Source organism: Garra rufa, chromosome 19 (assembly GCF_049309525.1).
Source record: "Garra rufa chromosome 19, GarRuf1.0, whole genome shotgun sequence".
NCBI classification, from domain to species: domain Eukaryota; kingdom Metazoa; phylum Chordata; class Actinopteri; order Cypriniformes; family Cyprinidae; genus Garra; species Garra rufa.
Window position 1 is genome coordinate 32,396,586 of NC_133379.1, and position 25,790 is coordinate 32,422,375.

The 25,790-nt window shown below is 35.8% G+C and overlaps 1 protein-coding gene across 2 annotated transcripts; it reads right to left on the reverse strand.

Moving 5' to 3' along the window:
* Nucleotides 1–1,238: 1,238 nt before the first annotated feature.
* Nucleotides 1,239–25,441, reverse strand: dcaf12 (DDB1 and CUL4 associated factor 12). Of its 2 annotated transcripts, none has more exons than XM_073824666.1 (9): nucleotides 25,050–25,441; nucleotides 11,572–11,862; nucleotides 9,774–10,052; nucleotides 9,532–9,592; nucleotides 7,818–8,011; nucleotides 7,645–7,710; nucleotides 7,370–7,532; nucleotides 7,102–7,280; nucleotides 1,239–2,913 (listed from the first exon to the last, which is right to left on the reverse strand). In XM_073824666.1, exons 1-9 carry the CDS (start codon nucleotides 25,104–25,106, stop codon nucleotides 2,755–2,757), a joined length of 1,449 nt encoding a protein of 482 aa, XP_073680767.1. In that variant the 5' UTR covers nucleotides 25,107–25,441; the 3' UTR covers nucleotides 1,239–2,754. The 2 variants fall into 2 exon arrangements, with proteins under 2 accessions (XP_073680767.1, XP_073680766.1); XM_073824665.1 differs by having other exon boundaries at nucleotides 7,818–8,014.
* Between the last annotated feature and the right edge of the window lie 349 nt (nucleotides 25,442–25,790).

Sequence of the window (25,790 nt, forward strand, 5' to 3'; positions counted from 1 at the left end):
AACATAAGTGGAATGAGGATTTATTGTATTGAGTTAGTGTACATGTATTATTGCTCCCTACACAGATGATGCTCATGAACTCGCATTCTGTAACGCCACTGTTTATAATCATAACACAGTGTGCGCCTCCAGCGGTCAAACGAATTACTACAGCGCAAGCCATTATGGACCCTTTTTTCCCAGTCAAGTGTCACACTTCATCATATAACGTTTAAACATCTTTTAAAAAGTAGATAAAAAAAGTTTGTAGCATAGCCAGAACGTTTGAAGTAATTTAAAAGCTTTATGTTTATAGGTTTCAGTTTGAAATAGTCAAGTTTTAATTTACTTGTTTTTAAAAGCTACAAACCAGCTAAAACCAGCTTACTGAAGTGAAAACCTGCTAAAAACTAGCTTGACAAAAAAACAGCTAAAACCACAAAAACAACTTATTTAACAAAAACAACAGCTAGAAACCAGCTAATATCATAAAACAGCAAAAAAAAAAAAAAAAAACAGCTGATTTAACAACTGAAGCTAAAACATAGCTAAAATCAGTTGATAAAAAAACAGCTAAAACCAGTTCAATTAGCAAAAACCAACTAAAAAAATAGGTCCCTGCTAAACCAGCTGTTTAAAAAAAGACCAGTTTTTAATCAAGCTAAAAACTGCTTATTTAACAAAAACAGCTCATTTGGAAAAAAAAAAAAGCTAAAACCAGCTCATTGAAGTAAAAAACAGCTACAAAAATTCAGCTACCTCTTATTTAACAAAAAACCCAGCTAGAAACCAACTAAAACCACTAGATTTAGAAAAAAAAAACTGCTAAAACCAGCTGATTTAACAGCTGAAGCCAAAAAACATCTTATTTAACAAAACCAGCATATTTAGCAAAAAAGCTAAAACCAGTTTATTTAACAAAAACAACCTCTAGAAACCAGCTAAAACCACTAGATTTAGAAAGAAAAACAGCTAAAAAAAAAACAGGTAAATGTAGCTAGACCATGCTAAACCAGCTGTTTTTCTTAGTTTAAAAAAAAAAAAAAAAGACCAGCTAGAAATCAAGCTAAAAACAGCTTATTTAACAAAAAACAGCTAAAAGCATGTGATTTATATAAAAAAAAACAGCTAAAAAAACTGCTGATTTAAAACTGAGGCTAAAAATCAGCTAAAACAGGTAATTTAGCAAAAAGCAGCTAAAAATGGTTAAAACCAGCTTATTTAGATGGAATAAATGAAGTCATGATACAAAGCCAGAATGGAAGAAAAATACATCAATATATTTTTATTCATTTTCCTTTTGAAGAATGTCTCATGTTGCTGTTCTTGTGTTTTGTTTGGATATTGTACAATATCTTTACACTTGTAATCTGTAAAAACATTCAGGAAGTGAGTATAAAAAAGGGCACCACCAAAATAAATGACAGATTAGTTCACTCACACACACGCACATAAATCCTCTGACATTTACATAAATTGTATTCTCCCTCTATTAGATTCCAAATATGTGTACATATACATTTATATATAAAATACATTTTAAAAGTGATGGGTAATTTCTGCTTAATATACGCCTGTTGCTGTGTTCATTGCACTAGCAATTTTGTGACAAATTCCATGAAGATTATCATGTAAAAAAAAAAAAAAAAAAAAAAGAAGAAAAAGCCTAAACAAATTCAATCTGCAACAGTCTTTCATAGAAAGACTCTGAAAAGGCAACAATGTCACACAACACTGCCCTGCCTTTAAGCAGAGAAGAAGATAAGCAAAAACCCTAACAAATATGATTGTACCTGAACGTCATGAGCGCTAGTGACGGCAACAATACAAAATAAATAGGACGTCTAAATGTCACAGAGGGAAAATTGCTTGAAAAATCTTGATGTGAGCGTATGCGTGCGTTAGTACAGAATCAGCAATAAAAAGAGGCATTCTCCAAGATACCTCAGACAGAACACAAACGGTATCTGTGATTTCTTACAATTGTCTCTCCCTGCCATTATTTTGGAAAACAAAGGGAAAAAGAAAGTCTTCATCGACCACTATCCGACTCATGTCCATGTTTCATGCCCTCTCTGTGCTCTGCAGTCTTGTCCACAGTGAGGTTTACAGTCCAGGCTGTCCGTTCACTTCACCAAGATTCATCTTTAAACACAGATTCTCGCTTTTTCAGGATCTACAATGTCATATCTGTCCACTGTGAGCCAAGAAAAGGAGCTGATCGGCAGAAAAACACAGCAAAACAAACTCGACACGCCATGTCTAAAAAAAAAAGAAGAAAAAAAAAAAAAGAAGCAAAACCAGTAAATGAAAAACCTAATGCCCAGAGAGACTGTTAAACATTTTCATATATTTTACACTATTCCACAGTTCTCAAAGGTTCAGGCCATCGGGAGGTCAGGCATCAGTGTCGGTCACGCCTTTTCTTTTTCTTTGCCATTTTTTCCACACACACACACACACACACACACACACACACACACACACACACACACACACACACACACACACACACACACACACACACACACACACACACACACACACACACACACACACGTAAATTCAGGAGTACAACAGGCAAATAAAAATTTAAAGACAAGCACAAAAACGGTTGAGAATCACATCTATGCTCCTGAGTCCTTTGAGAAATAGAGGATGATCTTGGATAGACGCTAAACCCGAAGTTAAAAAGAGTGAGGAGGGAGAAAAAAAAAAAGGAAGATGGCGTGTAAGAACATGGTACGTGAGAGCGAAATGGAGGGATGACGGAGGCTAGCTCCAGAGGCCGGCGTAGTTTCCATGTAGGCCTGAACACAGGGGGCCGCCGGCCACAAAGAGTTTGGTGCCGGAGTCGTCGTAGCAGTGTGTGTACACGGCATTCGGAAAGGAGCGGACGTCAGAAAAGTAGCTTCTCCACGTTTCGTCGTGATTCTGTGGGAGAAATGAAGATGGAGAGCATTAGATTTTAGTCTCAATCAAAATGTACACTATCAGTAAGATAATGTTTTTTTAAAGAATGATCTTTTGCTCACCAAGCCTGCAATTATTTGATGCAAAATAAGGCAAAAGCAATATTACTGTGCAGAAAATTTGAGGTAGTTTTAAAATCTTGAAGTTGTTTTAATTTACTAGTTTTAAAAGCTAAAACCAGCTCATTGAAGTGAAAACCAGCTAAACCTAGCTTAACAAAAAACAGCTAAAACAACTTGATTTAGAAAAAAAACAGCTAAAACCAGCTAATTTACCAACTGAAGCTAAAAACAGCTAAAATCAGTTAAAGCTTAAAACAGCTAAAGCTTATTGTGAAAAAAGCTAAAACCAGCTCATTGAAGTAAAAACCAGTTAATACCAGTTATTTAACAAAAAAAAGCTAAAAACCAGCTAAAACCACTAGATTTAGAAAAGTAACAGCTAAAAAAAAATTTATCAACTGAAGCTAAAATCAGTTGATTTAGCAAAAAAAAAACAGCTAAAACCAGTTCAATTAGCGAAACCAACTAAAATTGTAACAAAAACCAGCTACAAAAATAAGCTAAAACCAGCTTATTCAACAACAACAACAAAAACACTAAAAACTGGTAAAACCACAAAATTTTGAAAAAAAAAGCTAAAAAAAAACCGCTAAAACCAGCTAATTTAACAAGTGAAGCTAAAAACAGCTAAAACCAGTTCAATTAGCAAAAACCAACTAAACATTTAACAAAAACTAGCTAAAACCACTAGATTTAGAAAAAAAACAAAAACATCTAAACACAGCTTATTAACATCTAAAACCAGCTACAAAAATAAGCTAAAACCAGCTTATTTAACAACAAAAAAAAACAGCTAAAAAACAGCTAAAACCAGTAGATTTAAAAAAAAAAAAACAGCTAAAACCAGCTGATTTACCAACTGAAGCTAAAAACTGCTAGTCAGTTGATTTAGCAAAAGACACCCAGCTAAAACCAGTTCAATTAGTGAAAAACCAACTAAAAATGTAACAAAAACCAGCTAAAACCACTCGATTTAGAAAAAAAACTGCTAAAACAGCTTATTGTAAAAAAAAGCTAAAACCAGCTCATTGAAGTACAAACCAGTTACAAAAATAAGCTAAAACCAGCTTATTTAACAAAAAAAATAGCTAAAAACCAGCTAAAACCACTAGATTTAGAAAAGTAACAGCTAAAAAAAAAATTTAACAACTGAAGCTAAAATCAGCTGATTTAGCAAAAAAACAGCTAAAACCAGTTCAATTAGCGAAACCAACTAAAATTGTAACAAAAACCAGCTACAAAAATAAGCTAAAACCAGCTTATTCAACAACAACAACAAAAAAAAAAACACTAAAAAACTGGTATAACCACAAAATTTTGAAAAAAAAAAAGCTAAAAAAAACCCAAACAGCTAAAACCAGCTAATTTAACAAGTGAAGCTAAAAACAGCTAAAACCACTTGATTTAGAAAAAAAAGAACAGCTAAAACCAGTTCAATTAGCAAAAACCAACTAAACATTTAACAAAAACTAGCTAAAACCACTAGATTTAGAAAATCTAAACAGCTTATTGTGGAAAAAAAAACTAAAACCAACTACAAAAATAAGCTAAAATCAGCTTATTTAACAAAAAAACAGCTAAAAACCAGCTAAAACCAGCTGATTTACCAAGTGAAGCTAAAAACTGCTAAAATCAGTTGATTTAGCAAAAGACACCCAGCTAAAACCAGATCAATTAGTGAAAAACCAACTAAAAATGTAACAAAAACCAGCTAAAACCACTCGATTTAGAAAAAAAAACTGCTAAAACAGCTTATTGTAAAAAAGCTAAAACCAGCTCATTGAAGTACAAACCAGTTACAAAAATAAGCTAAAACCAGCTAAAACCACTAGATTTTGAAAAAACAGCTAAAACCAGCTGATTTAACAACTGAAGCTAAATACAGCTAAAATCAGTTGATTTAACAAAAAACCCCAGCTAAAACCAGCTCATTAAAGTAAAAAAAACAGCTACAAAAATAAGCTAAAACCACTTGATTTAGAAAAAACATCTAAACACCAGTTCAATTAGTGAAAGACCAACTAAACATTTAACAAAAACCAGCTGATTCAGAACAAAACAGCTAAAACCTAGGTAAAACCATCTAAACCCAGCTAAAACGTGCCTATTTAAGAAATAAGACCAGCTAAAAAATAAAATAAAAATCAAGCTAATAACAGGTGATTTAGACGTGATAAATGTATTTTTACAGGATGAATAGAAAGTTCAAAAGAGCATCATTTATTTTAAATGCTAATCTTTTGTAACACTACAAATGTCTTTACTGTCACTTATGATCAAATTAATGCATCCTTTTCTTTCTATAAATAGTATTTTAAATAAATATCTCACTGAGTCCAAAAGTTTGAACTGTAGTGCATAATCTGTATATAATGTGTAATAAGCAGGATAATGTAATGTAGTGGGCTAGTTATTATAACAAAATAGCCCTAGACCCACTGATCTATATAATGACCAATGGTTCTCTATTATAGATCAGTGCCTAGACCGGAAAATCAAAACCCCAATGTGCAGAGGATCTGTTAATTTTGCGATAATGAACAGGCTGACTGTTCACTATCCCTTACATAGTTAAATTCTTCAAAGTTGTAACATAAGGGCAGCAACCAAAGTGGGTCAATTAGGCCAATCAAATAGTAGTTATACTTCCGTGTGGACTCTTGATTAATGCAGCAGACAGCATTTCTGCTTAATGAACTTCCATATGGTAAGCAGAGACTGACGCCGCAGGCAACCGACTGCTAGAGTAAGCACTTTGTAAAGAAGCTTATATATAGAATGATTAATTCAAAAGCCCGAAGATTTCATGGCAAAAATTAGGTATGGGGTGAATACAACAAAGCAATATTACTTGTACATCAAATGAGTACAAGCAAGTTTCTTTAAATAATCAAAATACAAAACAGTAATCATTTGAGTATCAGATTTAGCTTAAAACTATAATACAAACTTAAAACTTATAATACAAACTATTGTTTTAAGTTTGAGGTTAGTATGACTTTTTTCAAGAAATTGATACTTTTATTTAGAAATGATGATTTAATTTGATTAAAAGTGTGAGAAAAGACATTTATAATGTTAAAAAAGATTTGATTTGATTATAATAAATGTTTCCTTAACACCAAATCAGTATACAAAATGATTTCTGAAGGATCATGTGACACTGAAGACTGGAGCAATGTTGCTAAAAATTCAGCTTTCTATCACAGGAATAAATCATATTTTTAAATTTATAACTATAGAGCATAGTTATTTTAAATTGTAATAATATTTCACAATTTTACTAAAATTTTTTTACTGTTTTACTGTCTTTTTGAACAAATAAATTCCACCTTGGTGAGCAGAAGACACTTCTGAATGGCTGTGTATATAAAAAGACACCAAGCCTGAATTTATTTGATCCAAAGTACAAAAAAACAGTAAAATTTTGAAATATTTTTACCATGTTTCTATTTGAATATATTTTAAAACGTAATTTATTCCTGTGATCTCAAAGCATTTTTTAGCATCATTACTCCAGTCACATTATCCTTCAAAATCATTGTAATATTCTGATTTGCTTCTCAAAAAAAGATTTGTTTTTATTATTATGTTGAAAACAGCTGAGTAGAATCTTTTCAGGTTTCTTTGATGAATAGAAAGTTCAGAAGAATAGCATTTTTTTGAAATAGAAATCTTAACTTTTAAAGCATCCTTGTTATTTATTTATTTATTTTTTAAGATAAATGCTGATTTTTGGATCTTTCTATTCATCAAAGAACCCTGAAATTAAAATGTACTCCGTTTTAAATATTGATAAAACTTTCTTGAACAGCTTTGATCACAGGAATAAATTGTTTAAATATATATATACAAATATTTTAACTGTTTTTGCTGTACTTGCTGGATCAAATAAGTGCAGGCTTGGTGAGCAAAAGAGAACTCTGTAAAAATATTAAAAATCTTACTGTTCAAAAACTTTTGACTGGTAGTGTATATGTGCTATAATGTGTATAAAATCAAATATAACATACTGCTCAAGGTCTCATCAAAATGTAAAATTTCAGCATCCAAGACAGAGAACCTGGGTCAAAATGGACAATCTTACCAGCCATCCTCTTCCTGTGCTGAGTTTCAGGATGCCCTCTGCCGTGCGATTCCGGTACCCGCCGGGTGAGCTGGATGGGCCATCCAGAAAACGCTGGGCCCTGATATCATAGAAGAGCAGGGAGCCTTGGCCAGTGCCTACCGTCACTATGTGTTCATAGAAGCTCACAGAGCGAATACCTAAGGGAGAATTAAACACAAACCTGAGCACCAGTTTGCTTTGCAAATGACAACTTTTTAACTATCATCAGATGAGGGAGAAAACACACCACTGCCACGCTCCCTGGAGCTCACGGATTTGATATTCTGAGATGACTGCCGGGGGTCAAGGAAGGAAACGTGTGCTTGAGAGCCGACTGCATAAACAGACCAATCCACCCCGTATGCTAGACACACGTTCTCCTTACAGTAAGGGAGTTTGGTAGAAAGCTCCTAAATGGGAAAAACACTTATTAGACATTTGTAAAAATCTACAAATTTTGAGCTTGACAAGAGTCAATACAAGAGGGGGTAAAAAAAAAAATGCTGATAGTAGCAATTGTACCTTGCACAGGTTGTCTTCAGCCTTCCACAGATGGAAATATCCATCTAAAGATACGGCACCCAGCTCCTAATGGATGAATGAAAGAGATAAAAGCAGAATTGGAGAAACGATGAGCTTGAATAACACACAAAGCAATCAATTTTCAGTCACTTGAGTCCAGGGCAGCGGCTGACCTTATGGCTGTTGTTGAAGGCCAGTGCGCGCACTTTGCAGTTGTAGGGGTGGGTGTACTCTTTCGGGATGTCCTTGAGAGCGCGGTGAGAGATGTGAGAGTAACAAGGAACACCTTCCACATTCTGACGCTTCTCGGCCTGAGTCAGCACCTCCTCCGATATCTCCCACAGACCCATGGAACCGTCACGAGATCCTGCTCCAGTGAATAAAAGATTTGGTCTACTTTAAATGGAACAGTAGAATCTGTACTGCATGAATGCTTATAAGATATAATGTATAATTAATAGCAAAAATAAACCTTGAGAAGGTAGTCAGACAATTGAAGTCAAAAGTTTACATACACCTTGCAAAATCTGCAAAATGTTAATCATTTTACCAAACAACGGGGATCATAGAAAATGCATGTTATTTTTTTTTTAGTACTGACCTGAATAAGATATTTCACATAAAAGACATTTACATATAGTCCACAAGACAAAATAATAGTTGAATTTATAAAAACGACCTTGTTCAAAACTTCAAATGTTTACATACACTTGACTCTTAACACTGCATTGTTACTTGAATGATCCACAGCTGTGTTTTTCTGTTTAGCGATAGTTGTTCATGAGTCCCTTGTTTGTCCTGAAGAGTTAAACTGGTTGCTGTTCTTCAGAAACATCCTTCAGGTCTCAAATTATTTGGTTTTTCAGCATTTTGTATATTTGAACCCTGACAACAATGATAGTATGATTTTGAGATCCATTGTTTCACACTGAGGACAACTGAGGGACTCATATGCAACTGTTACAGAAGGTTCAAATGCTGACTGATGCTTCAGATGGAAAAACGATGCATTATTTTGTCTTCTGGGGAACATGCAAGTATCTTCTGTAGCTTCTGAAGGGCAATGCTATATGAAAAAATAATAATGAAAAAATGATATTTAGGCGAAATAAGAAAAATGTACACATCCTCATTCCGTTCAAAAGTTTACACCCCTGGCTCTTATTGAATTGTTTATCATTCTGGAGAATCAGTGAGCATTTGAACCTTCTGTAATAGTTACATATGAGTCCCTCAGTTATCCTCAGTGTGACAAGATAGATCTCAAAATCATACAGTCATTGTTGGAAAGAGTTTAAATACACAAAAATGCTGAAAAAAAAACTAAGAATTTGTGGGAACTGAAGGATTTTTCCATAAGAACAGCAGGCAGTTTAATGGTTCAGGACAAACAAGGGACTCATGACTAATCACTAAATAAAAAACACAGCTGTGGATCATTCAGGTAACAACAGTATTAAGAATCAAGTGTATGTAAACTTTTGAACAAGGTAATTTTTATAAATTCACCGATTATTTTCTCTTGTGGACTATATGTAAACATCTTCTATGTGAAATATCTTATTCAGGTAAGTAATAAATAAATAAAAACATGCATTTTCTATGCACCATATTGATATATATCCCTATCTTTATATGTATAAAAAAGTACGAGTCATTTTCACTTGCTTAACTGTAATGAAAATAATGTGAAATATTCTTAATGTTCCTGAACTAAGGCTGGTTTCCGTTATGCAAAACTAACTTTCAATTTCTTCTCTCCTTTTGCTCTTTGGGTGAAATATAATACTGTCAATTCTTGACAGGTTTCTTGAAATGCACATTAGCACTTAATGTGCTAGAACAGTGTTAAGTATTTGCTCAAAACTGGATCTGCAAGCTTCTTACCGGAGACTGCCATGGTATCACTGATCCACGCAATGGAGAATATCCAGTCATTGTGTCCATCCTGTCAGAAATACAGCACCAGAACTACTTTATCCATGCATAACAATATTGTTTTCATCATGCTAGTTAAAATCTAGCCACAAAGGGCACTTAAGCTCTATAGAGCCAAACCCTGAAGCCACTAAACCGTTTGACATTTACACAACTTGTGCAACTAGGAAAAGAGCAAAGGCCGGACTCACATCACCGACGCAGACAGGGTCAAGTGTGGGAAGTCTGTACACTGCCAGGCTGTTGGGGTTGTCTCCTCCAGTGGCCAACAAAGTCCGAGAGGGGTTCAGCTCAATGGCGTGGATGCCACATCCCTGCTGGACATCGAGGCCGCCGACTGATCCTGGATTGTGGAATGGGAAATGGCCTCCCACTCCACTCAAACCCTGGGAAACCTCTCCCCTGCCTTCTCTGTCTTTCAGCATGGGTATCCTGGTTATCTGTCCCGAGAGGACATCCACCACAAATAGCTGAGATAACAAAGAAAAACATTAGTAAAGTCATCTGAAAGAGAACTGTAACTAGGAGATAATAAATATAGATCTATTTCACATGGCTTCAGAAGTGTTAGAAGCATATGTGACCCTGGACCACAAAAGCAGTCATAAGGGTCAATTTTTTGAAACTGAGATTTGTTGCGAGATATAAACTCGCAATTCTTACTTTTTTCTCAGAATTTATATAAACTTGCAATTTAAAGTTATAAAGTCCAGTTCTGAGGATAAAAAAGTCTATGTTTATAGAATTGCAAGTTTATATTACACAATTCCCACTTAATTTCTCAGAATTCTGAGTTTATATCTCGAATTCTGACTTTATAACTTGCAATTGAGACTTTATTTCTCAGAATTGTGAGTTTATGTCACGCAATTCTGACTTTGTCACATATAAACTCACAATTCTGACTTTATAACTCGCAATTGAGAGTTTATATCTCAAAAAAAAAATTAATTGTGAGTTTGTATCACACAATTCTAAGAAAAAGTCAGAATTGTGAGAAGTCGCAATAACCTTTTTATTCGGTGACGGAAACAGGTTTCTTTAAAGCCCTGACATCAATTGAATTAAGTTGAAATGTTTAAGTTTTGTAATATTTTATTTCAGTGAACATTTTATTTTATTTCATAAGTGACAAAATAGTTTGTATAGTAAAATATAATAGGTAATATATAATATATATATATATATATTTTTTTTTCTTCCCTTTACCATTTGCACTATATCCCAATCTATAAAAATGTACTTACTCAACAGAATATCATGAAAGTGTCTCAGGAAAATTAAACCTGGTTTATTTTTACAGAAAATATAAGTAAATACTGAAAATAAATGTAACCTGCATTATGTATGTGTGTGGGGTGAAAGCAGAAAACTGAGCAAAAATATATTCTCAAAATAAACTGATTTAGAACCTGATTTACTATCAACATCAACAGTAGAAAAACACTTAAGAATTAAATGGCAGGAAAGACCAACATCTTGAAGATCATAAACATAGCACTGAAGGGATATTTCACCAAAAAATTTAAATTCTGTCATTAATTACTCACCCTCATGTCATTCCAAACCTATGAGACAATTGCTTATTTTCAGAACACAAATTGAGATATTTATGATGATCTAAGAGGTCAGAGCCTAAGAATTTGACAGCTTTCTGATCCTGCATAGACAGCAATGCATAAACCACGTTCAAGGCTCAGAAAGGTCACCATTAGAATAGTCCATGTGACATCAGCGTTTCAACCGTAATTTTATGAAGCTACGAGTTAAATTTATGTGCACAAAGAAAACAAAAATAACAACTTCGCTTCTGCATCTCCGCCACAAGGTCGGAAAGCTCTTAAATTTCATCAAAAATATTTTAATTTGAGGTCTTGCAGGTTTGGAACGACATGAGGGTGACCAATTAATGACAGACTTTTCATTTTGTGTTTGCATTAACCCTTTAATAACATTATTTACTAAAGTACTAATCAGAAACCATCTCACCGTGTTGCATTTGGTCCCGCACACCACCTGCCTGTGGTTGAGCCATTGGGAAGCGAACACCTTGTTGAGGCGGCCGAGGGAGAACTCTCTCTCTCTGAGGATTCCTGGGATGCGTCCGGCTGCGAATCCGCGCAGACTCCGCTGGAAGCTCCACTCATGCTGCTGCTGTGGCCGGAACTCCCTTCCTCTCACAGAGCACACCACCGATCGCCGGCTCTGCCGCCAGTGCTGGGCATGACGCGCTGAGCTGGACACGCGGGCACGCTTAATCGCAGACTGGCACCAGTCAAACTGTCAGACAGACAAAACGGAGGGAAAACATGAAAACAATGTACTAAGATTAATCTATCTATCTATCTATCTATCTATCTATCTATCTATCTATCTATCTATCTATCACCATATCAGCATCAAAGGTTATATTCATGGAAAAGTCAACAATAATAAGATACAACTGTTTTAAAATAACTATACTTTAATGAACTGTATACAACAATTTAAAGTCCCCATTAAGTTTTTTGGCTTTTAATATGAATATGTTAGCCTTAAGGACATCACCCTGCACTTCAGCTTCTCATCAAACTTTCTGTCCAATCAAATCCTTTTTAGAATCTAAAAAGGCCCACCCCCACACTATAAATAGACGCTGCGACTGAAATCTGTCACTTGTTCACAGAATTTGTATTTTCTGTATGGTCAATGGCACGTAGTGCACAATATAGGAGATAGGGAATGTTTCAGATGTTGTAAATATGCTTTCCGTTGGGGCGAATGAAGTCTGGTTTTGCGCTGTGTCATTAAGGGTTTAAATGCATAGCGCTAAAACCCTATTGTAATTGTCAGAATGGTCACGAATCAGCTATCTCCATGTGAAACTGATTGTGCAGACCAAAGCATAAGTCGTAGAGACTTGAAACTTGGAGGGATGGTAGTACTCGCACTGCCAACAATGTCACCAAGGCTCGCCCCAATTGGCCTGACAGGGGCACTACAACTACCAAAAGTACGAAATTGCTCAAGTGTTTGATGTCGCTGGAATCCTAGGCTCATGCTAAGCACAACACATGCTTAGCACAACGCATGCAGATTCAATCAAGAGCTTGGCAAAATTTTTGGGCATTTTGGATTTTTTGCAAAACCTACTTTTGCGTACTAGTCCTAGGTTTTTCGACCGATTGAAAACAAACCAGTGCAGAATGATTTTCTGAAGAGCAAATATCAATAATTAATCAAAAAAAGTCTAACTTTCAACTCGCCGTTGCAAAGGGACGCCAAAATGTCTGAAAGGGGCAAGGCCACTTTTAGTAAAATGCCTAAAACTCCTGAATGGAATGAGATATCTTCGACAAACTCAAATCGCGGAGCTTGGCAACTTGGTGGCACTATAAGAGGGAAAGAACATAAAAATGGCTATACCCACGCAACCATTTGTTCCATCAACATGAAAATCACTGTGTACGCTCTTGGTCCAAAGTGCCAAAAGAGTCTATAAGGACATTTCCATGGCCCCAAAAGTCTGTAGAAAATTTGAAAGAAATCAGCCACTGGGGAGCGATATTGTATTTTTAAGGCCGTAAACGATTGTACATTGCACGGTTTTTCACACATACATGCAATATTCGTATCGTATAACAGAACTTAACTTTTTCCTCTAAAACCACTGCTGTCAATCAAATCATTTGTTAAATGATTGAGAAGATGTAAAAAAAAAATACTTTTGTGAACTAGTCTTAGGTTTTTTGCTCAATCTGGAAAAAAAAAAAAACACTGCAGGACAATCAATTCTTTAGAATCGATAGATCGATAGATAGATAGATGGATAGATAGATGGACAGACAGATGGATAGATTGTTGGATAGATAGATGGACAGACAGATAGATAGATAGATGGACGGACAGACACAGACAGACAGACAGACAGACAGACAGAAATTTACCCTTTGGTAAGCTATAACAAGGTAGTTCAGGAAAGGGCCTGTCTAAATTTACCCAAAATCCTATAAAGCCTAAAGAAAAACTCTACTTCACAAATCCAGCTGAGCACATGCGGCAGGTTAATTCTAAACAAGCATACAAAGTTTTAAGGAGATCAGACTACAGCTGGCACTACAATGTTATATAATATAAAATTTTTTGTGGTAAATTACCTGTATTAAAAAAGAGGCTTGCTACATAATGTCTTTTTTTTCATTTAAATGCCTTAAAGCGCTTGAAACCTGGTAATCTTTTTTAAAGAATAATTTAAATTTGCATTACACGAATCCTTTTTATAAAACTTGAGAATGGGTTTGTTCACTTAAACCCTAATTGTACTTCACAAAAATGCTCTTTTGTTGGTGAATTGCATGTCTCTTTCTCAAACTGATTACGTAACATTTTCGAACAGAAACCCTGAATTATGAACACAATCTCACGGGACATCTGGTTTTAGGTGGCTTCCTTGCAATCCAGCACTGTGTAGGCACTTTTGCAGCTTTTAAAAACAGCTTGCATTCGAAGAAAAACACCTGGTGGCATTGCGAATTCATCACCACACTCTGCTAACAACCTTCTACACAATCAAACACAATAAATTACGTCAAATCTGCCAAGCAACAAAAGTGGAGGCATCCATCTGATGTTAACGCCAGCTGGCAGACAAAGCGATTCTGTGCTCCCAGCGAGGATCGACAAATCAAATTTAGCAGTGACAGGGTCGAGTAAAACCAACGGCTTGAAGTATATCAGCTCCCGTGGGCCCAACAATCCGTGTGTGAGAGACTGAGACTCATTCATTTTAATGCAGATTCTGACTAACATCAGCACTGGCATCAGACTTATCAAAACATCATCACCCATACTATTGCTGAAATTACATCATATGTCCAAAGTGAGATGAGTAATACACTCCTTCTAGTCATAAACACTGATGTATTTCTACATCAGTAAAGCTCTTCCAATCTTCCTTCAGGCCGTATCTGACTGACCCAGATCCTAGCGGCCAAGTAGGTCACAACAGGATCTTAGTCAATACACGACCACCTTTCCACAAAAACAAAAGAAATGCTTAAGTGTCTGTGCTGTGACGAAGATCCTGCAAGGATCAGCGATAACAATCAAGCGGTACAAAAATAAACTACTAAAATATGTCATTGGAGATACAGTCTCTATAGTCCCGCCCCCAAAATTACGTCATTGGATGTCGTGTTGTGCTGGTCGGGATGCTCAAAATACATTTCAGAGGCATAAAACTGCAAATGGTGGTCTCGCTGCATATTAAGCTGTGACATAAATGCACTACATGATTGCAATACAGCGCTTGAGAGTAACAAACTCACTATTATACATTTTTTATATATTTTCACTAATAATTTCAAATTTCAAAATAATTTATAAAATAAGGCTTAATGTAGTGTTACATGAAAAATTTTAAATAAACACAGTGAGATACACAATTATTCACATTGTCAGGCCTAGTATTTGTTATTACAAACATCAGTCTCTGAGGCCTTTAATATCAGTGCACTGTTTTTATTGATTTTCTCTTTCAGATTTGGCTGTCACATAGGGATATGTCCAGAGCTGACCCCTGATATCCAAAATAAACCTTCAACAACACCAAATAAGGATCTTCCAAGCAGTGTGTTGCCCTGAAGACCACCTCCCCCATATGAGAACCCTATCCTGTCCTGTGTATCCTATTTAACACACCTACTTCATCTACAAGGCTCATATAGAAACATCTTGCTCACTGACTACTGGGACAAAGAAATATCCTGCTTCTTCTATTTTCCCATAATATGTGCATTTTTATTTGCCAATTACATAATATACACTACCAGTCAAAAGTTTTTGAACAGTAAGATTTGATGCAAAGTAAAGGAAAAACAGTGAAATTCTGAAATATTTTTACTATTTAAAATAACTGTTTTCTATTTGAATATGTTTTAAAATGTCATATATTCCTGTGATTTCAAAGTTAATTTTTTTAGCATTGTTATGCCAGACACATAATCCTTCAGAAACTATTCTAATATTCTGATTTGTTGCCCAAAAAACATTTATTATTATTATGTTGAAAACAGCTGAGTAGAATTTTCGCCTGGTTTCAGAAGAACAGTATTTATCTGAAATAAAAATCTTTTATAACATTATAAGTGTCTTTATCATCACTTTTGATCAATTTAAAGCATCCTTACTAAATAAAAGTCTCAAAGATTTTGAATGGTATAGTGTATAATGTTACAAAAGCTTTTTATTTCAGATAAATGCAGATTTTTTTCATCAAAGAATCCTAAAAAATACACTCAACTGTTTTGAATATTGATTAAAAAAATTCTCAAGTTTCTTGAACAGCAAATTAGAATGATTTCTTAAGGATCGTGTGACACTGATAACTGGAGTAATGATGCTGAAAATGTAGCTTTGATCACATGAATAAATTACATTTTAAATTATAATATTTATATATTTTTGAATATTACCGATTTTGCTGTAAGAGACTTCTATAACAAATAAAAGAAAACATTCAAAATAGGGCTGCACAATATTGGGAAAATATGCAATATGCGATATTGGTGATGAATATTGCGATAACGATATTTCTTGCGATATTACATTTCCCTAGAGAAATGCTTTAATAATTATTATTAGGGCTGGGTAAAAAATATCGATTCTCCGATTTTAATCGATCTTCAGTTTAACGCAACGATATCGATTCGGGAAATCCCCGAATCGATTCTTAATGCACGTGCTTCACGTAAGAGGATATTTATTCCCCTCTCGTCCAGAAGGTGTCACTAGTGTTCCTGCTGAGAGTTTTCTCAACCGCTGGTGATCTAATCACAGCGCAAAGGAGCTGCCTTAGATCAGATCAGAACATGTTGATCAGCTGCTTTTTTTTTTTTTTGCAGAAAAATCTGGTGATCAAAAATGTTTAGGCTGTAGTTAAGAACTGTTAGTTTTATGGACAGTTAGAATGTTTTGTATACGCAGACAAGGGCTTTATGATGGGCCTGTTTTGAACATTTTGAATTTAGAAAAATGTTTTATTTCTTAAACATGTTTGAAGTTCTTAATAGATTTCACTGTTGCACATTTACAGTCTTTTTATTTTTTTACAGTAATGTGCATTTTGCAGTTTGTTTACATGGTATACAATGGATGCACATAATTTTGAATTCTTGTTACAGTGTTCATTTAAAATAAAAGTTGTTTAAAATAAACAATTGTGCACCCTATTATTAATGTTGATGTGTATTTCAGTAATAAACTTAAGTAGGAGAGTTTCAGTTACCAGCATTTATATCAAAATATGGATCCCATGTCTGCAAAACTAACATTTTAAATGAAATAATGATAGCTAATCGATATTGAATCGAATCGAATCGAAATCGAAATCGAATCGAATCGAAACCATAAAAATAAGAATCGAATCGAATTGCCAAATTGGTCACAATACCCAGCCCTAATTATTATTGTTATTATTATCTATTTTTTTAAATCTTTTATATATGTGACCCTGGACCACAAAACCAGTCTTAAGTCGCTGGGGTATGTTTGTAGCAATAGCCAAAAATACATAGTATGGGTCAAAATTATTGATTTTTCTTTTATGCCAAAAATCATTAGGAAATTAAGTAAAGATCATGTTCCATGAAGATTTTTTGTAAAATTCCTACTGTAAATATATCAAAATGTAATTTTTGATTAGTAATTTGCATTGTTAAGAACTTAATTTGGACAAATTTAAAGGTGATTTTTAGGGCTGCAACTAACGACTATTTTAATAGTCGACTAGTCACCGACTATTGAAACGATTAGTCGACTAATCGGATAATTATTCAATTTTTCTCAAATTTAGCATGCGATTGCTTTAATTATGTGGAAAATGATAGTAAACACAAGAAAGAAGGGGGTACTTCAATGAAAAATGCATATTTTATTGAACTTTGCTGCTGATAGGCCAATTCATACTAAAAGTAAATAAAAATGCCCTGTCTAAAACCATTTAGGCACAGTGCTTGGTCAGTACAGACATAAATGCATAAATTAAGAAACTCTATAATCTTTTTAAAGGACAGGCACATTTGTTTTATAAGAAAAAATAAATTAAAATCAAGTAAACATTTTCTTCCTGTAAACCAGAGGCAGGCACATCAGCAGCAATAATACCGTAAACAAAAATGTATATCCAAAACACAACGTACTGGCTTCCATGTTATTTAAATCTTACCGAGGCCAGCCAAACTCCGTTTCATTCAACTGTCCGACGTGCTTTCTCTTTAAATGTTCGTGCATCACAGAGGTGCTGCCGTGATGCGCAAGGACTGCTTTACAAACCATGCAGGTAATCTTTTTATTCGCCGTAGCAGGCTAAAATGCTCCCAAACTTTATGCCTGTTTCACACATACTCAGTCTGCATTGCGTCTACAGTCCGTGTGCGTTACGTATGCGGTGCAGAATCAGCACGGACTCGTTTTGCGCTCACACAGAACGCGTTTACAGTCCGTACATTGTGAACGTTGTAATCCGTTAACATGGGTGTGGAAAAAAAATACGCACTGCAGACGGAGTATGTGTGAAACGGGCGTGTTTTGGTACGCGCAGCTGCTGCATTCAGTGCATTGGACGCCGCCATTTCTGCATGTTATCGCTCAGCATAGAAGCTAATGCCTATGGGGCCGTTCACATGTCGCGCCTAAAAACGCGTGGAAAACGCTAGGCGCGCCGCTTTCTTCCTTGTCAACAAAGCGCTCGGGCGCTTGCGCCCCGGAAGCGTCTGCCGTTTCTAAGCAACCATCAGCTGCGCTCTAGCTCCAAGCTGCGGTGCGCTTGCTGCATTCTGAAAAGTTGAGATGTTTTTATCTCGATGCGGCGCGGACGCGCCTGGAAAAAACGAGCGCGTCGCACCGCGTGCGCGTCGCGACCGCGTCGCTTCCAATATGCGCGCGCAAGCCGCGCGTCTCCATTTGAAATAACGAACTTGCGCGCGCAAAAGACGCTTCATGTGAACGGCACCTTCGTGCGACTCTCGGCAGAGAGATGCCTCACTCGGTCGGAAAAAACATGTCTGGCGACAACATCGACAATGAAATTCATTGTCGACTATTTCTATTATCGATTTTTGTCGACAACGTCGACGAATCGTTGCAGCCCTAGTGATTTTCTCAGTATTTTGATTTTTTTGCACCCTCAGATTACAGATTTTCAAATAGATGCATCTCAGACAAATATTGCCCTATCATAACAAACCATATCTCAATAGAAAGCTTATTTATTGAGCATTCATGTGATGTATACATCTCAGTTTTGTAAAATTTAACCTTATGACTGGTTTTGTGGTCCAGGGTCACATATGTAATGATCATGCTAAAATAAACAGGTAATAGATATTCTTCTGTCATCCGAATTAAATCTAATTCAGGCTAAAAAAAAAAAAAAAATTATGTTAAGTAAGTTGCAAAAATTGTGAATTTTTTTTTTAAAGCCTCAGAATCAAATTTTTAACAAATTACAGTATAAATAACAAAAAATAGACAATAAATGCAGCCATATTCAAAGTAGACTACTCTTTCAATATTCACAGTGCAAATAGAGACCACATTTTTTTAAGTATGATACAGAGTTATAGACAACTACACAACTTATTATAGCCCACATTCTAATAACAGCCTAGATATTTTATCTAGCCTAATTTGTGCGCATTGGGGAGTCGCTCTCTAAACGTGGGGTATTAAAATTGCTTTTAAATGCGCATAGCCTACGCGTTTTACCTTTGGTTTCGTTTTAAGGATCGGGCAAAACTTTCGGCAGTGCATAGAATGCACTCTGCAATACAAGAGATTACTTTAACAAACCATTTGAAAGTCGGAGGACACCAACAGGATTTGGAAAAGCCTGTCCCCAGTAGTGTTGTCAAAAATATTGATATTTCGATAAATATCGATACTGAAATATCCGAACGATACCAATACTAATTTCCCGAAGTATCGATACTAGCCTAGCTGTTACTTTCACTTCTACACAAAGGCGAGTTTACAAACACCACACGTGACCACGGTGCCTGGTCTCGTCTCATTCAAGTGAAGCGAATAGAGTGCGGCTTTGTTTGATAAAGAGCACAGCAGGAGTGCTATCTGGAAATATTTCGGATATGAAACAAACGAACATGGAAAGCCGAAGTACACAAGCAAGCCAATATGTAAGAGTTGCTACAGAGCAGTGGTAACAAAAGGCGCTAACACCACTAATTCGCAAAGCAGCTGAAAGACAGACACCCAGATCTATATAAAGAAGAACTGTACTCATTTTAACATTACTGAATCATTAAATAAGATTGCCTTTTATTGTTGCTGATATGAGTGTTGTTCCGTTTTTTTTATACCGTAGTTCGTTGAGATTGAGGAATCTTAGACGAGTAAATACTTTAACTGCGGTCAAATGTAAATTAACTGCGCTTATATAACTTTATAAAAAAAAAAAAACATTACTTAAATTCTGCAATTTGTCTTAATGTCTATCCAGTGAGACACTGAGCATTGTTTTCGCGTGTGATGCACGCATGTTTGCTTGCATGGATCGTTGATTATGAATCCGGCATTAAAATCTGTTCGTCAAATAATGTTAATGTATTAACCAGCATTTATGAACGAGCAATGCATTTGTTACAGAATATTTGAATCTTTGATAACGGTAGGTTATAAAAATACAACGGATCATGTTAGCTCTGGTCCAATTAAAAATATTAACAGATAACTTTGGATTTTAATTGGATAATGTATTAGTAAATTATAGATTAAAATTTTAACTAAGATTAATAAATGTTTTGAAAGTATTTGTCATTGTTTATTCATGTTAACTAACAAATATCTTTTACCATTAACTTAAGTTCTAAGATTAGTTAGATAGTTTAGTTAATTGTGTGGTCTAAAAATAAAAAGAAAAAGTTTACGACCTACACTACCAGTTGTATTTGAACAGCAAATAAAGCATGAAGCTCAAACTCAAATGAAGCTAAGAAGCTGAACAGGGCTGTAGCAGTTAGGGATGCTCATGTTGACCGTTTAACCGTTAACCGACAGTAAGAATTTTAACCGATTATTACTATCAGTTAAACGGTTTAAAAGGGTTTTTTTCTATTCTTTTTTTTTTTACGTTTGCTGCATGGTGAAAGAAATAATGCTATTTGTAAGTTATCTGTTTACTCACGTGTCGACACGTGCAGTGTGGCTGTACAGACATATTTCGCTTCACCTTTACTTAGTAAACAGATGTAGTATATGCAACTCAGTGGCAAGTGGCGTTATTGGGTTATCAGAGAGTGAATCCGTGAGTGAATGTATTCAAATTCTGAATGAATTATAGTCTAGAAAGTGCGCAATAGGCGCTCCCGTTACAATCACTGGAAAGCTATCACTCATCCTAGAGTAGTTCATCGCAATCTCATAAAGTTATTAAAAAGTAATAAAATAACCTTTACACTGCACAATTAATCTCTTATTTATATAATGTCAACACTTTCTTTGTTTTAATAAGAGAGTTCACGAAAGTGTAGAAATCAGCAAAACTGAAACCGGCACTTTGGTTGGTGAGTGGATTGTAACATAGCCTCCTCTGATTGGCCACAGTGATAATCAAATCAACATACATGTCTGTGATTGGCTATTGCTGAACGCTGTAAAACACGCGCTTCTCCACACGCATATGACAGTGGATGGAAGTCCCGAACCGCAAATTGAAAGGGTTTTTGTGATGGTGATTTTTTTTTCGCGGATCTAAGAGTTAACAGGCAGCGGTCCTGCCTATCCGTACAGCATGTGGACATGTTAAAAACTAGGCCCACTGAGGTATTGGCTGGCCTGCTATATATTTTTATGTCCGACGAGAAGAATAAGACCGGTACAGTTCTTCAAAGCGCATAAAAGGATTCAGTGTGTTTTAGTTTTGTCATCTTAATTAGCTAGTTATTTAATTTATACATATTTAGTGTAGGCCTATTTATATTATTCTTTTTTTTTCCATTCAGATTTTCTCTGTTCTCAGAACCGCTGCTGATGCGTGATAATTTGAGTATATGTCAATACAGTTTTTGTTGTTGCTCTGTATGCTGCTGTTTGCACGTTAAAATAAAACATTTGCTTGTATTTTTAATGTATCATCACAGACACTCGTGCATTCTATTTTTATTTTAAACTAATTTATTATTCTAATTTTATCAGTTAACGGTTAATGTTCGGATGACGAGCAGCGGTTGTCGGTCAGGAAAATTAACCGAAATGAGCATCCCTAGTAGCAGTGTACATATGCATATACATCATTGTCATGTTCTAGACTACATTTATCTTTAAATTAAAAAAGAAATTTAATTAATATTGTGGCAGTTTTTTTCTCTGTGGTATCGAAAATAGTATCGAATATCGATATTTTTCAAGGTATCGTATCGAAGTTAGAAATTCCAGTATCGTGACAACACTAGTCCCCAGTGGAAAATACTCCCCTTCGTGAGTGGAACTCGGCCACTGAGTTATCATCTGATGTGAATGAATGCCGCGTTGTACAGAACCTTTTTACTGTCCACAATCAAAAATCGTCATACCACACACCCATAATTGCAATGCAGTTTATGCAAATCCGGAACAAAGGTTTCAGAAAAAAACGGCCGGTTCCTAGTTCAGCGGTGCGCATCGTCAGTGACAGGAAGACGGCTAATATCTCAAATCTTCATTAAAGGTAACAATAAAGATTAAGTTTAAATGGTTATGTAATGTTGGAGAGAACGGCGAACGCATCAGCTCACAGCAGTCTGTGCAGTAGTTAGGTTAGCGAAAGTTTGGTAAAGAAATGAAACTAGGTCGCACCACAACAATTTCTCGCACAAATGCTCCCAAATATAATTTGAGGTTGTGCAGATTAAATTTTGGGAGCATAATCGGTGGCAATTTTGATTCCTGTACAGTTCTTTTTAGGCAAAAGTTTAGCGCTGCTGTCATTTTCTCCCTTCATACTCCTGCCGTATGAGCCACCGGGTTCACCCGGTTTGCCCGTTCTAGCCAATAGCATTATAGAACCTACTTGGGAGGCGGGTATAAAGATAGTAAGCCCCCATCTGTTTGGTCAAATGAGGACAACCTATGCATGCAACGCACAAATGTTTGGCACATAAATTAAATGTCAATTATCGCATCTCTCTGCGATACTGATATCGCTTATACTAATATCGCGATAACTAGGGCTGTCGCGATAACCGCAATATCAAGCTATTGACCTGCATAACCGCAGAGGAATGCAACAACCGCGATATTTACATGTTTTCTTTTTATGTAAGGTTTTGCCCATCTCGCTTTACTCTTAATGCATGTGTACTGAATATTAATTTAGTAATAAGTTAGTAATGGCAACAATGTGTACCTGATTTGAACAGAGGCTCAGTAGATTTGCACTTAACAAGCCTGAAAACTGACAGCGAATGAGAGAGAGAGATCGACTGAGCATGTGCGATTACCTATGTCTGTCCTTCAGGCTGAGTCAGATATATATGTGAAACTAGCTTGTCATGTCCAAGTAAAGCGAAATCTCTGTCTTAGCATCGATGCTCTGCTGGTCAGCTGATTATTTAAAAGTGGCGGTTAAAGTTAAAATGATTTTCAACAGCGTGTTTCATTACGTCTCTCTTTGAATAAATGAGAGTTTTTGAACTTGTACGTAGTTGAATTAACGGTTTAAAGACTCATTTAAAAACAGTCCCTTGCCTCCATCTTGTGGCGTAACAATGAAACTGCACTGACTGACAGCTCTATAACACGCAGGTGAAATATTAACAGAAAAAGTCTCTTGTCCAGTCAGATTCGAGGATCCGTGCTGTTAAATATATATATGAAGAGTTCAGATGTACTGTTTCAACTAGATTTGGTTTCGGTGTATACCGAAACCAAATCTCGTTGAATATAAATTATAAATAATATGGCGGTAATACCGCATATCGCGCTATTGAGCCACTCAAAATTACCGCAAGGGAAATTCTTTAACCGCAACAACCCTAGCGATAACGATAATTTTTTTATATATCGTGCAGCCCTAATTCAAAATCTTACTGTTCAAAAACTTTAGATTGGGTCATTATCTTACAATAATGTGTCAGATATTCATTGACATAAATAGCATTTACTTTAATAAACTCCATGAACTGTCACCATATTTAAACAACAGCAAAAATCATACAAAACTATTTCACTCCTGTGACATTTTTTTACTCGTGGTAATAATAGAACCAACATAAAAATACCAGGAAAATACAAGCAAGATGATTTTAAATGATAAACGATAACATGACAATAACAAAAATTCGCCCGAACCTGTACGACCTTGTTGAACTCATAGCAGGTGAAAGAAAGAAAGAAGGCCCTTAAGAATGAAGGTTGCCTTTGATACTGCCTGATTTTATAAATGTTTTCAAAAATATCTGACAGTTTACAGACACCGCTGTGAAAAGTACCTTAAACGAAGCTCTTATTTCTGTTAGGATATAGTAATGTTTGTATTCTTTTGAATTCTGTCTAATAAAAGGTGTTTTTTAGAATGACAATCTAATCAGAGAAATGAAACAAATGAAATAAACTAATATGTCCAGACCATAATAGTGATCATATATGTGACCCTGGACCAAAAAAAAACAGTCTTAAGTAGTACGGGTATATTTGTAGCAATAGCCAAAAATGCATTGTATAGGTCAAAATTATCTAAAAAATAATAAACAATAAATCAAAACTTAATTTTTGATTAGTAATATACATAGCTAAGAACTTCATTTGGACAACTTTAAAGGCGATTTACTCAACATTTTAATTTTTTGCACCCTCAGATTGCAGATTTTCAAATAGTTGTATCTCATCCAAATATTATCCTATCCTAACAAACCACACATCAATGGAAAGCTTATTTATTCAGCTTTTAGCTACTGCTTTGTGCTCACTATGTTAAGAACATTATAGTGATCATATATGGATGCTGTTCAGAACTAATGTATGACATGTTTTGTCTCACTGAGCTGCAAAAGCCTCATTGTGCTATTGAAAATGAAAAATAATGGAGAGCTGTAGCAGACCTCTGTCGTATTGGACGACTAACCAGCTTACACTGTCTGGCTCTTGCTGGAGAAACATTATCCTGTAATCTAGTGCAGGATTAAGACGTACTCAAACAAAACGCATATCCTTAATGTCCAAGACCAACTGATAAATGATTACACATTAATAAACCAGCTCACCAACGCCAGATCAACGTCAACAACTAAGTTAACAACCCCACCATTAGCCTTTAGCCAGCAGACTGCTGCTAACATTAGACTGCAATCCTTTCTTGTTTGTAAACTGTCACGTTTAGAGCTTGTGTTTTGATTTTCTATGAATCATAGATGTTGCTTCATAGAAATCGAGAGGTTAGCATATGGCTGCATGCTGTTTTTTGTATGGCATGAGAGAGAATTGTTTTTTTACGTTACCTGTTGTTCCTTGGGCTCCTCTGCTTTCCTTTTCCTGCTAACTGTTTTTCTCGCCATAGCCCGACACGCACAGGTCCCTCACCCACATGGAGGGCAGCAGCGACGCTGGGAAGTGGATCATATAATGGCGATGGGGTTGTTTCGGCGGCCTCCGGGCTGGTGAAGCGGCGCGACTAATCGAATCCAACCGAGTCGAGTCGGACGAGGCTGAATCGAATAACCGTCCAATTCCGCTGCAGTGGCCGATCACCGATCCCCTTCGGTTTGGGTCGTTTTTAGGGCAGGCTTGTTTGCTTTCCGTCTCTGTGGAGGAGCTCCAAGGGTAGTGCTGCCCCTCCCCTGCGCCGAGCTCACTTTTCACCTATCTTCTTTCTCTCGCGCTGTCCGTCGTTCTCCTGACAAAACGCGTCATCCGACAACGTACAGCGACGCGCGCAGCCGCAATCCAGTCAAACATCAACAAAAACAAGGTCAAACGTACGCGCGCGCGACGCTTGCGTGCGCGCCCACGACATACTCACGTTGTATGGCTTGCATTTCCTATTCTGACTGTAAATAAGTCGTGCTGCTGTGCTCATTCTTACAATTTTTTGGTGCATTTATAATGCACAGTTGCTGATTATAATTATAATCGGCTGGATAAGGAGTTAATAATCTTAATCATTTAACATAATATAAAAAACAAACAAATCAACATTATGCAAATGATAACGTATACAATAATGGTAGTTATGTTACTTA

Bases quoted from the DNA above. Each gene is read 5' to 3' on its own strand.
- dcaf12 (XM_073824665.1), bottom strand. From the start codon at position 25,106: ATGGCGAGAAAAACAGTTAGCAGGAAAAGGAAAGCAGAGGAGCCCAAG. The intron at 9,593-9,773 runs GTGAGTCCGGCC...TATTTCTGACAG, and splicing joins ACCCTGTCTGCGTCGGTGAT to GATGGACACAATGACTGGAT. The intron at 7,281-7,369 runs GTGTGTTTTCTC...ATTCTCCCTTAG, and splicing joins CTCCAGGGAGCGTGGCAGTG to GTATTCGCTCTGTGAGCTTC.